This window comes from Octopus bimaculoides, chromosome 4, assembly GCF_001194135.2.
Source record: "Octopus bimaculoides isolate UCB-OBI-ISO-001 chromosome 4, ASM119413v2, whole genome shotgun sequence".
In the NCBI taxonomy this organism is placed as follows: Eukaryota; Metazoa; Mollusca; class Cephalopoda; order Octopoda; family Octopodidae; genus Octopus; species Octopus bimaculoides.
The window spans coordinates 52898506-52912083 of NC_068984.1; the positions used below are offsets into that span (position 1 = coordinate 52898506).

General features: G+C 33.3%; 1 protein-coding gene across 4 annotated transcripts in view; it reads left to right on the top strand.

Annotated features, from left to right (window-relative positions):
• The window catches only part of LOC106871826 (TATA element modulatory factor), an 80450-nt gene that overhangs the window by 10122 nt on the left and 56750 nt on the right, over positions 1-13578 (top strand). For 2 of the 4 annotated variants that reach the window (XM_052967067.1, XM_014918526.2), the window contains exons 3-4: positions 6185-6333; positions 8752-10746. In XM_052967067.1, the coding sequence (XP_052823027.1) occupies positions 6219-6333; positions 8752-10746 (2110 nt within the window). In that variant the 5' untranslated portion in view covers positions 6185-6218. Of the gene's footprint in view, positions 1-1652; positions 1981-6184; positions 6334-8751; positions 10747-13578 lie in introns of those variants that run through there. The other 2 variants (XM_014918525.2, XM_014918527.2) reach the window with 2 other exon arrangements.

Sequence of the window (13578 nt, forward strand, 5' to 3'; positions counted from 1 at the left end):
CATAATGTCTTACGTTTAAGATGATTCCCATGCTTTCCCTGATGAGAAGGTTACAATTTTAATATCAAAGATCCCTATGGATCACACAGGTTGTAATCCTTTGAAACATATGTAGGAATAAAGTATGCAATTATAACATGCGTTTTCTCCAATCCTTAAATTCTTATATATATATATATATATATATATATATATATATAATACACTGATATATTTGGACAAGTGTCCTCATCTTGGTTATTGCAACCTTCAGCCTTCTTCAGGTGTCCATTGTATTTGGTAACATTCTCAGAATTCTCAAACAAACCCTTTATGAAATCCAGTGGTATATCTGTTTTCATTCTATTATTCATACCAGGGATATTCTATTCCCTATTCTTCCTCTTGTGATATTGTTGTTCATTCTACTTGAACCAGTGTTTTTATCGTTATCCACTAGCTAAAGTACCACACTTATATCACTTAATCAATGCTTATGATCACTATCCCATTTTCTCGTAGAACATATATTTAATGAAAATTAGGGGCTTTAAATCTAACTTCAACCTGTCATGATAAAAACTCATCACTACAGAATAAAGCATTGTTAGGACGAATTTCCATGCTTTCGTTCTTTGCAGCATATTTACATTATAGTGTAGTGAGTTCAGGTGCTGACACGAGCTATCCCCCCTCCCACAGCACCACTCTGTATCCAACCCGGTGGTGGTGGGGAGGCTGAAAAAGTTCATAACTTGATAGACTTTCATTTGAAGTTTCAAGAAAGTGAAAGAAAAATTCAACAATAGCCTATAGTACTAAATTTTGGCTATAAGATACATTAACGAAAGGAGGAAAAAGAAGAAAAATAGATTACTAAATGTCATGATCAAAGAAAAATTCTAAATAAAATTTTAAACCTGTTATTTTCCCTGCTAAATACTAGATTCAACAATTTTCTGCCAAAGGCTGAAAAAAGAAAATGCTAGATCTAGCATAAAATATGCGAAATTGGCAACCCTCAGACTGCTATGATGTAAGGGATACCATCCAATACCCCGGAATTCTCCAAGGGAAATTACTCAGTGACGCAGAAATAACTGTCTTTTGACAGTTTGAAGGAGAATATTTTAAGAAGAAAAATGTAAATTAGAATTTGTATCAACTAGCTTAGTTTTTTCCCCCTACTTCATCTACTTTTAAAAGAAAACATTCGTATCATTATTTAGTATTGTATCGATAATGAAGTTCGATGTATAAATATTAGATATTTTACTTTATATATATTGAACAAGAATTATCACTTTCATGGAGTGTACAAATTAATCTCATTTTGATCGAGCACAGTCACACTTCACTCGTTAAAGAGAAAAATATGAAATTTGTTTAACTCAAAGAGCAGCTAAAATTGACTAGCGATATTCTATGTAAATACTGTTTACAAATGTTACACACGTTTGTATGTGTGTGTTTTGTAAATTGTTCTGGTTGTCATAAGCTTAACATCTGTTTGTTTTGCTTATTTAATTTATTTAAATTATTTCATTTATAGAGTTCTTAACTTTTGTTTTAATACTCAAGTCACATAGTTTGTTGAGGGATCGCACTCCGATATCCCGCTGTTGGATACTAGTATTGGGTTAGCAATATTCTATGTAAATACTGTTTACAAATGTTACACACGTTTTTATGTGTGTTTTGTAAATTGTTCTGGTTGTTTAAAGTCATAAGCTTAACATCTATTTGTTTTGCTTATTTAAATTATTTCATTTATAGATTTCTTAACTTTTATTTTACTACTCAAGTCACATAGTTTGTTGAGGGATCGAACTCCGATATCCCGCTGTTGGATACTAGTATTGGGTAATTTCCGGCAACGTCAGCATCGTTACAAAATGGCGACTTCTACACTAACTTTGTGTTTGCCACCTAGATTTGTTGTTACCTTCAAATAAGACTTTCGTGAATATAACAGTAGATATAATTATTTACTATGATCAGGTAATATCTCAAACAGTTACTATGTCATTTAAGATTTGCTGTAATGCGATCCTTCTAATATAAATTGTTATATTATTACTTTCATTACCACGATGGTTTAATTTGATGGAAAGGAATTCGTATAATTTCGAAATGTTTTCTTATGTTATTTTTAATTTTATATGTTTCTTCCAAATTAGCCCCCATCCCCCGAAAATGTAGTCTAATTTGTCCACGAACTATGTGAATATTATAGGTTAATTTATCGACAAGTTGTAGTAGTCGCTTTCATATTGACATAAAATGACTTCGATGCTTCCCATCTATGAAACTTTATTTACATTACGTTTTAGATAGATCTATACGCTAATAAATAAATCCGATATATTTTCCCTGATTAAGAATTGATGGGAAAAGAACCAGTTTATCTAACATGACTATATCTTACGTGTTAGTAGTATAACGTAAATAATATTGATCATCAACTATTGATTGTTACCATAGCGTACTGATGACACGGTGGGTGTTGTGTTGATCGTGTGAAAAACAATCGGGTGTTGAATTGTAAGCCCTTGGTGAATTTTTCTTCTCACTTTCATGCGTGTATTTGCCCGTGTGTATATACTTTTATGTGTATATTGCAGATATACGTAAGGTGGGGTTAAACTCGCGTCCCTCGGACAAAAGCAATAACCTTCCCCACTAAAAAAATAGAGCAAAACTCCAGCAATTAAAAGAATACGTAATATTAGTTTTCGAAAAGAAATATCATTAAAAAATGTAAATTGTCAATTTATTAATATGTTATTAAAATTTAGAACGTGAAAGAGTACTAAGTACTATACTGTTTACATAATTGAGCACGCATATTTAATTATCTTACTGGGAAAACGTTTTAAAGTTTAAAAAAAAAAAAAAAGGAATATTAGCCAAGGGTTTCATCGTTCTTTGCATTTTATTAATGGGCTGGGGGTCTCGTGTAAGAGGTTTTTACCTTAGGGGGTTTTTTTTTCAATTATTCATGGGGATTTTGGCCTGATCTCATGAAACATTAATGGAAATTGACTCACTGAAAAAGTTTCTGGAAACAGATTTCATATTTTGTTTATATACCTTAGATAATTAAGAAATATATGATCATACAAAATAACGCAATTTATATAATGGTATTACACGTATGTGAAAAAAATTTACTCTTGTTTATTATCTTAAATTTGCTATGAAATTTTCATATGGCTTTTTTCTGTGAAGCTCTTCAGCGTGAGTTTTTTTTTCTTCTTGGTTACAATTTTTGACAAGACTGCCGTATTGGCACCGAAAGGTTTAAATGTGTGTGTATACTATCTATCATAAATAAACTGTTGGCAACGAAATCAAGATTGACATAATCGGAAGGCTGTTCGGTGTGAAGAACTTGTTATAATCGCTTCTTTGTGAAACATATCTGAAACATGAGAATACCAAGTTATTGATTTAAATGGTTAACCCATTCTACAACCCTCTCCAACAAAACATGAAAATTACATCAAGGAAAACAACAATAAACTAAAAAAAAAAAAGGTTTTGACGTTGGTTTTTAGTAATTGATTTTAGTCGCTGGCACTCTTCACTTGGCCTAGGAATATTTATTTACTCAGAACTGTTTCTTCTGAGCAATTCAGATGGTTCAAACTGAACTTAATAAAGATGTGTAAAATATAAACAAACAAATATGACACCTAGAACTTTCATAGCCTGTGACTTCCCCGCCTCCGCCCAAAAGATGTGCCACCTAAATGCAAAACTGCAGACTGTGACTTGGAACATACATTCATTTTTATATATTGAAATTACTAAAACTTCATATTGATGTGGTGACTGGACTGATAAGGAAAACAGAAATCGATTTTGCTCCTGTTTCTTGCAGTGCATTGTTTGTGGTCAAAACATCTAGTGTACCTGGTTGTAATTTGATACTGCTAGTTCTGAATAACTCATCACTATAAGCAGCAGTAGTATTAAAATTTGAAATTTTAAAACATTTTTATTAGCTTGCATCTTGTAATGGAATATAGCTTGAGACAAATGATCTTCACTGAGCCAGCTGTAACATTCAAACTATTCCGGCAATATTGTTTTGAATTTATTATGCATTAACCTGTAGCTCTGATGATGTGATTGTATATTTTTTAGACTAACATTGTAAGGTAGGTGTGAGAGGCTGGATTTGGCCAGTTTGAACAGGAAAAATATTTTGGCTGGATATGGCCGGTTTATATGCTAAAGGGTTATGTCAAAGTCCTCAGTGATGTCATTCTGACCCTATGAAAATAATATAACTCAAGGAACTTGTGTAACTTAAGGCTAAGGAAGATTTCAGATACCCATTTAAAAAGAATCTGTTATATTTCACTTTGTTAAACTATGTGAAATAGATAGAGAAAGCATTTTGTTTAATCATAAACTATGAAAATAACAAATGCTCATCAATAAAGTAGTATTTGTAGAAGCTGTCATCTGCATAATCCTTTCTACAATAGGCACAAGACCCGAGATTTTGTGGGGAAGTTGGGGTCTAGTCTATTGTATTGACCTCAGTATGCAACTGGTACTTCTTTCATCAACCCTGAAAGGATTTGTGATGCTTGTAATAATCTGATCTGAAAGGATGAAAGGTGAAGTCAACCTCAGTGGAATTGGAACACAGAATGTGAAGATGGATGAAATACCACTAACAATTTTGTCCTGCATGCTAACGATTTTGCCCCAGTTAAAAAATCATATTGGTTATCTCTATAAAATGTCAACACAAATTTTTTAAAGATATAAATATGGATATTTATATTTTATATTTTACAAGTTTGCTTTTCCAGTCACATGGTTTCAAGTTCAGTTCTACTTCACGTCATCATGGGCATGTGTATTCAACTATAGCCCTGGGCCAACCAAAGCCTTGTGAGTGGATTTTGCTGATAGAAACTGAAAGAAGCCTGTTGTGTGTGTGTACATATGTACATATAGATGTATATGTGTGAGAGTGACACCTACATGATAGATGTAAATGAGTGTGTCTTTCATTTCCAATCTTTTGTGGAAACATTTGGGTGGGGGAAATATAATTTACTTGGGGGGTTGGAAACAGGAAGGACATGTGGCCATAGAAAATCTTCAGTGGATTCTGTTCAGCCCATGCAGGCATGGAAACATGCATATTAAAATAATGATGAAATATAAATCATGAAGCAACAAAGCAGAAAGAAGGAATTTGCTAGTTGTGGTTACTTAAAGACACTTATTTTCTTTAATCTTCATTTGATTGACAATTGCATTTAATTTCTAGAGTTCAAGAGGAGCCAGTGTTTTGATTTCTAGTTTAAACTACTGTTGTTGTTTACAATCTGGATGTATACATATTTTCCTGAATTCTGTATTGTAGGGAATAAATGCAAAAAAAAAAAAAAAAGATTGTCTGATAAAACAGCTTTTGTTTCAACAGTTCTCTGAATTGTTTCTATGAATTTCTGTTATTATTAATTCCCATAGACAATTTAAAGTAATCATTGTGAGATGTAAGTGTTTGAAATTTTTTGTGTGAAAATCTAGTGGAAGAAAGTAAGACTTTGTGGATAGCAAGATAGATTTACATATAACGATGAGCTATCACTGACTTTTGAGTGTGTTCATGAAATTAAGTTAAATATCTTGGTTTTAACTTGTAAACACATTTAAATCTGTGCAGAGGGTGGGGTCCACTTGGGTCACATGCATGGCATTGTAATTTCAAGGGAACCTTTTTCCACCAGTTAACTGTGGAACCAGTTAACCCTTTAATACAAAAAATTATTCTAGCTCTTTTATTCTATTATACTTATCATATTAACTACATACACATGTATACATCTCTAACCCATACATAAACCATGTTGGTTGCTAAAATATTTGATGAGTAGTTTGAAATGAAGCCAATGTTTTCCATATTGACTAGTCCCATTTTCAGTTGAAATAGGGTCTGCATTTCACGTGTGGCCTGGGGCAGTTACCAGCATTGCATGGTCCTGAAATTTTAATAATATAACATTATTGAGATCTGGTTTTGTTGTTTTGGAAAATGGCTCTCCATTTAAATAGATTAGAGATAAATTTAACACTGAATATAATTTCTCTGACTTTTATAATTTTAATTAAAGCTAATTTAATCTAGTTTCATAGGAATTTTATTTGCATCTTGTATTGATTTTATTTTTAGATCTGCTCATTAGATGAAGATTAACCTTTAAAAAATGAGCTGGTGGGATTCACAAAATTTTTCTGACTTTGCTTCTAATGCCTTGAGAAATGCACAGAAGAAAATTGATAAAGTACTTGATATTCAAGATGAAAATACTAAACAAAAAGGTTTGTATATGTTTTCATTGTTTAATTTCTTTCACATATCACAAAAACTTCAATTTTTCTTCATATAATCTTTAGGAATATACTTTTTAGTCATCATTATCTTGTAGGTAGTTTTTTTCCAAATTGGAATGCAGTGGGTGTGCAAATCATGTATCATCTTTGAATCCTAATGTTTTTCGTTTTTTTTTTGTTTTTTTTTTAAATTAGAGTACATAGACTTTTGAGATATATATTTTCAGTTGCTTTACAAAGGCTGTGTAATTAAGAAGTACTCTTCCCAACCATGTGGTTTTGGGTTCAATCCTATTGTATGGCACCTTGGGCAAGTGTTTTCTATAACTCTAGGCTGGCCAAAGCCTTGTGAGTGGATTTGCTAGACAGAAACAAAAAAAGCCCATCATGTATGTATACATATATATGTGCATGTATACAATGTGATGTTTTTGTTTATGTTTGTGCTTTTCTGATAACCGTTGAGTCACAAGCAGTGAGAATGTCATTCCTGACAACAAATCATCTGCTGGTTTTGCACCTTTGAAGATGTATAGAATAAGAGGTCCCTTAACTGAAAAACAGGTAAGGATTAGCATCAGGAAGGGCATCTGGCTGTAAAATCAAAACCTCAATAGTATATTTTTCTACCCCATTCTTGCATGAAAAATAAGCCTAAAGATGAATGAACAAATTCATATGTTCATATTGTCTTAGTTATTCTTCTTTTTAACTATATATCATCCTTTCTCCAAAGATAATATTTCAAATCCAATGGACCACACCCTGTTCATTCTGCTTCAGTCACAGCAGATTTCCTGCATTCATTGCTGTTTTTTTTTCTTTTGTTTTTGTTAGCTAGTGCCATATTCATACATGCTTCATAAATTCTGCTACTTTTACAGTTGGTAAAACAGTTGTTATTATTGTTTCACTTAATATCATCTGATTTTGTAGGCGTAGTGTGCCATTTTTTTAAAGACAGTAGATCATGTTTTAAGATGGATTTGGCTGCTATTTCTAGAAGGTTCAGCAATCACATAGTTATCTCTTTGGTTCGCTGCTCAAAGCTACTTCCACTATTATATGCCCTACCTGTAGAGCTATAATATTATCTTTATAGAAGAACTAACTTCAGGAGTTACTTGAAGTGCATATAGTCTTCAGTGTATACTACTATCTATTTTAATGTATCTGCGGTATCTCTAAAATGCTGATTTTCTGTCAGTTATCTGGGAACTCCTTTAGTATATCCATAGTTTACATTGACTTCCATTTCTTGGGTTCTATTCCACTTCTATATTATTATTCAAAGTTACTTTCCTGTTGTTGTTGTTGAACTTTTGTGGCATCAGCTACAAACTGTCCCTAGATTTGAAGAATACAGGTACACCAACAAAAATTTTAAGAACTTCTCTAAAAAATGTTCAACATATTTCATCTGAAGAGCTAGAATCTGAGGTAAAAATTGATAAAAAGAAAGAAAGTGCATCTGCTTATGAGAGCTCTCTTTTAATAGTGTACGTAAAGATTTATTCTGATAATGGTAAGAGTTCTCTGATATAGGTCTTCACCATTAATGGAAGATGAAAGGTTCTGATTTGAGCCTCTGATCAGGGGACTTTAGATTTCTCAGATGTTTAACTTAGTAATCTTTTGACTGAAGATAAGTTCTTCAGTTTTCAGTAGATTCTGCTGCCAAACTCAGTTCATCAATACATAAAGGTTCCTATCTTGAAACTTTTTAATTGCCTCAGGAACTAAAATTAATATAAAAAATTTGAAACTGACACAAACACTAAATTTTCAAATGATTTCGACACTCACAAAAATGACGTAGACAGTTTTTAAAATCCAGTTTTCCAATTATACTTTTCTTTTATGTTTCAATCATTGGACAGTGACCATACTGGAACACTGCCTTGAGGAACTATGGTAACTACTTTCATTGTTCACTAAACTATAGAACATTATACGCTCAGATATCTTCTCTAGGTCAATAAATGCAAGAAGAGATTTTTGTTCTTTGCTAAATATTTCCCTTGCAGATATTTAACTAAAATATCATATCTTAGGTCCTTTATCTTGATACACTCCATGCATCCCATCCAGGCTTACTTTATCCATAAATTTGTGATGACTCTGAAGAAAAGCACCACTGGTGAATGTTCACATTGTACAAATATTAATATGCTTTGTTTTAATGAAATTATGTTATAGATATTAAGTTAAAAAATAATATTTATGAGATGAACTTAATTGGTGGAATTTATGTCCTCATACTGTTTTGTCTTTCTGTTTGTTTTTTGGTAAAGATTCAGAAACTGTTGTCTAGAATAGGAATTGTTTTATTCTAAAATAAGCTGTAATTATTGTTCATAGATTTTAAAATTTACTTAATCTGTATTTTTGATTTAATTTTTATAGATCTTAGATCTTCAAAAAAGGAAATTGAAGACTCCAGCTGGTCAACTTGGCTTCCTTTTGATCATGAAAAACTAACATCACCTCGTAGTTCCTGGTCTTTGCCATTTGGTTTAAAAAGCGAACCAGAAAATGATAGCTTTTTCACTCAGCAACCAAGTACACCTGTCACACAGCAAGCTCCAAAACAGACCAACTTACCACCCATATATCCTTCAAGGAATAATTCTGCAAAAGACTTATTAAATCAGACAGAAGAGACAAGTGAGAAAATAAAAGGTGAAACTTCTCAGTGTACTACCTTGGAACCTGAAACCGAGAGCCATAAGGATAAAACTGAAGCTGTCCAAGCAACTTTGGATCCTTCAAGAAAAAATAAAACTAAGAAAAATGAAAAACACTCATTATTTGATCCAGTAGAAAATAAATCAGATTCTCCAAAAGAGGATTCTTTTATAGATATTTCTTCAATTGAATCCAATATTTCATTTGAAAGTGAAAAATCTAATTTTGTAGAACATGAATCTATAACAGAAAGTAATTCTACCATGGGTAAGGCAGTCCCTGATTTTGAAGAAATTTCATCTTCAAATACAGTCTCATCAACAGAGATTTTAAAGAGTTCTACAGAAGCAAATATTTCATTTGAAGAACTAGAATCAGAGGTGAAAATTGATAATGAGAGAGAAAGTACACCTGCTTATGAGAGTTCTCTTTTAGCAGTGTGTGTAAACACTGATTCTGATAATGGTGAGAGCCCACTACAGATGAAAGGTTCTGATTTTGAGCCTGCAGAGTCAAGAGACAATAACAAACCTTCTCATCAAAGTTTTAACTCTGATCAGGAGAATGTAGGGCTCTCAGATTTAGATTTACAAAATTATAAGCCTGTAGAAATTGGAAAACAAACACTGGAGTCTGCAAATGATTCTCTTCAAGAAGATGAAAATGCTGAAATTAGTATAGTAAATGAGGACCTCAAAACTGTTAGTGGTACTGATGCTCTTCCCTGTGATAACTCAAATTTGATGGATGTTACTTGTGAATCTTTAAATAGTTTCCATACTGTTATTAGATCACAAACAACCAGTAATAAAACTGATAAATCTGATGTAGTGGAAGTTGTTGAAAGCTGTGATATAACTGAATTTACTCAGTCTGCATCTCAGGCTCAAGTGGAGCCTTCGTCTTCATTGGTTTCTGAATCAGTTGAAGATCATTACGACAAAACTCTTTCATCAGAAGGAAAGTTACTAAAAGATAATAAAAAGATTTTTAAAGGTGTATGTGAAACCCCTATAAATAACAAACAACAGGAACTTGAAGAATATAGTCCATTAAGTCCAATTGTAGAGGTAATTGAAGAAAGTTCAAACAAAGTAGATTGTTATGAAAGTAAAATTGACAGTAGTGCTAATACAAGCAGTTGTTCATCAGAGACTGTTATAGAGAAGGTGTCTACACTAATTGAAACTGAAGGAAAACAAGAATTAGAAGCTGCTAGTACAGAAAGTATCATGTCTTCCTCTTCCAATAGTTCCTATGTAAAATGTCTTATAGAAGAAGCTATGGAAGAGGCTCGTTCTGAACACAGTGATAGCCATTCAAATTCAGCTGACCGATCAGAGAGTTCCAAAACAGAGTCTGAGCATAATAGTGAAAAGAGTGTCAGTGGTCATGATTCTGGTGATGAAATAGACACAACAACATCATCAGATATTGAAATAATATCTACTCCAACCCCAAATGGAGAACGCAGTGAGCGTTTGTTTGATTTATCTCCATTACGAATAACATTGCACAAAAGCTTACCACAGCGTAGCCCTGTTCATGCCCACCAACGATCAGATAGCCAGTCAAGCTCTAGTACATACAGCAAATGTGGAGAATCCGATCAGTTAAGTCCTGGACGTGATAGCTTAGAACGACAAGATCTAGAATCTGGAGACGAGAGTAAAGAAGGTGCTACTCCTTCAGTTAAAGAAGAACCAAATAATGGTGAGTAATTTACTTCAATATTGATGCTGATTTGTCTTCATCTATCTACCTATGACAAGTATATAGAGGAAGACATATCCAGTCAGATGCTGGGGTTGATATAATCAACTGTTTCTGCCTACACAGTTTGTGGCTTTCTTCCCATGTAATAGATCAATATTCATAACTTTCACAAATGTCGCTTCCTAAAAAACATAATTTTGTTACAACAGTAAAGTATTCCAGGATCTTTTTTTTACCAATTGTAGATTTTTGTTTTAAATCTCATTGATAACTTTGTGATATTTCATTACATTCTTTTACATTCTGAGTTCAAATTCCGTTGGGCTCAATTTTATCTTTGAGTTGTATTGGTTTAATGAAATATATATAAAAAAAGTCAAATGCTGATGTCAGTTAAATAAACTACATGCATTTGTAGTTATGTACCAATCATCATCATCATCATTTAACATTTGTTTTCCATGCAGGCATGAGTTGGATGTTTGACTGGAGCTGGTAAGGCCAGTGGCCACACCAGGCTCCATTGTTTGTTCTGTATGATTTCTTGCTTACTAGAACCTTAGACTTTGCTAAGTTAACCTTAAGGCCATTTGATTCGAGATTTTGCTTCCATACCTGAAATTTCTTCATCAATGTTAGTTATTATTGAAATTTTTCAGACTATCAATTTGTCTTTTAAGTTGAACAATTTATTTTTAATATTCTACAAATTTTTTAATTGGTTTGATTTTTGATCATTATCAGGTGCCTTTTTCCTGCATATGTACATAATACAGACAGGATTCAATCTGGAAGCCTTTATCTTTAAACTGAGGGTATACTTTTACCTACAAGGCCACTGAAATTGGATTATTATTGAAAACAACTCCTAGCTATCTTTCCTTCTCCACCACCATATGTTTCTCATTCATCCCATGTGCTATTCCTGCATCTCTCTCTCTCTCTTCGCTCCTACACTCTTACAACTTATCCCCCCTACATGTCATCTCTCCTAGCTATACCATCATTACTATACTGCTCCATGCATCATTAGTCGCTCCACACCCTTTATCCACCATTTACTATCCAATATACAAATGTCACCTACTCTTCCCTACCTCTCCTACTTATCACCTCCCAATACTTGTTCTTCATTCATTATATTCACTCCCTCGCCCATTCCCCATCTGTTACTCTCCCATATAAACCTCTACCCACCCATTCTTTTGGTTTTTCTATCCTCACTCACTTCTACTCACCTCATACTTTGAGGATCCACTATTTCTGTTTCTTCCTAGCTTCACCCTTCTACTCTCTCTCCTAAAATATGAGAAGCCATGTAGCTCCTCTACAACAAGAAGTCTGTTCTCCTCTTGCCTCTTCTGTCAAATTTATCACCTCATTTCCAGGCATAACTCTCTTGTGGTTTGTAATCTTGCAAGTTGCATGGTGACCTCACTGGTACTGGTGCCATGAAAAAGCACCCAGTACATGCTGTAAAGTGGTTGGAATAGGAAGAGCATCTAGCCATAGAAACTATGCCAGAATAGACAGTGGAGCATAATGCAATTCTTGTGCCTGTTGGATCCTATCAAACCATGCAATCTATTCTAGCATGGAATGTAGACATTAAATGTAGACATTAAATGTAGACATTAAATGACAAAGATGATGAATATGATGATAATATATAGTTGTTTGTAAATTGAATGTAGCAAACTGAAACTAGTATATTTCTGAGTTTAAAAGCAAGTTTAACTTATCAGCAAGGTACGATTTCAGTATTATCTAATAGATCAAATGCTGCAAATTTAACACATTTATGCAGAAGTTGTTATTGAAGTTTGTAGCTTAACCTCTGCTATCAGTTACCATTGCTTGGTTACAAACCCTGATATCTTAGAAACCTGATTTAAAAGAATATTAATAACTATTTATAATGTTATGACTGTCTAAATAATACCCACTAAGTAAATCCCTGTTATCAGTGTGTAACTAAAACTCTGAACGACCACTACCATATCTCTAGATGAGATCAGGCAAACTGCAGTGTAGAGAAAGTTCCATGTAGAATATGATATAGTCACTTATAAATATGGAATTAAATAAAACAGCACATGGCTTAGAACTTAGGGTATTTGGTTACGATTGTAAGGTCATGGGGAGTTCAATTCTCAGCAGTGTCTTGTGTCCTTGAACAAGGCACTTTATTTTATGTTGCTCCAGTCCACTCATCTGGTAAAAATGAATAGTACCTGTATTTCAAAGGGCCAACCTTTGTCACATCCTGTGTCATGCTGAATCTCTCTGAGAACTATGTTAAAAGTATGTGTGTCTGTAGAGAGCTCAGCCACTTGCACATTAAGTTCACGAGCTATCTGTTCTGTTGATCAGATCGTCAACTGGAACTCTCATTGTTTTAACCAGTGGAGTGCCAGATATATATATATATCTTTATATATAAAAGACAGGATGTGTGTGTGTGTGTACATGAATGTAATTTATGCACATCCACAAATTAGCATGCATGTCGCTCCAATTTTAGGACATTCGTCATGACCCTAGCTGTATTTTCGTCAACTTATTTTTCCCAGAGGCACCAGCGAATAGCAGTAAAAATAAATTTTCAACCAAAACTTTTAACAATTTTAACAGAAATCCACCATTGTTTACAACAGGAGTTAAATCCCCTTCTAGCGACAAGTAAGTTTTTATTAAGACTTTTGTTGTTTTTTTCCATCGAGGAAAAAAGTGTTTTGTTGGTAAACGGGCAACACACACACACACATAGGAACATGTATGCGTACAAAAAGTATGTATGCAATTGGTGTACATATGTATGTGTGTGTG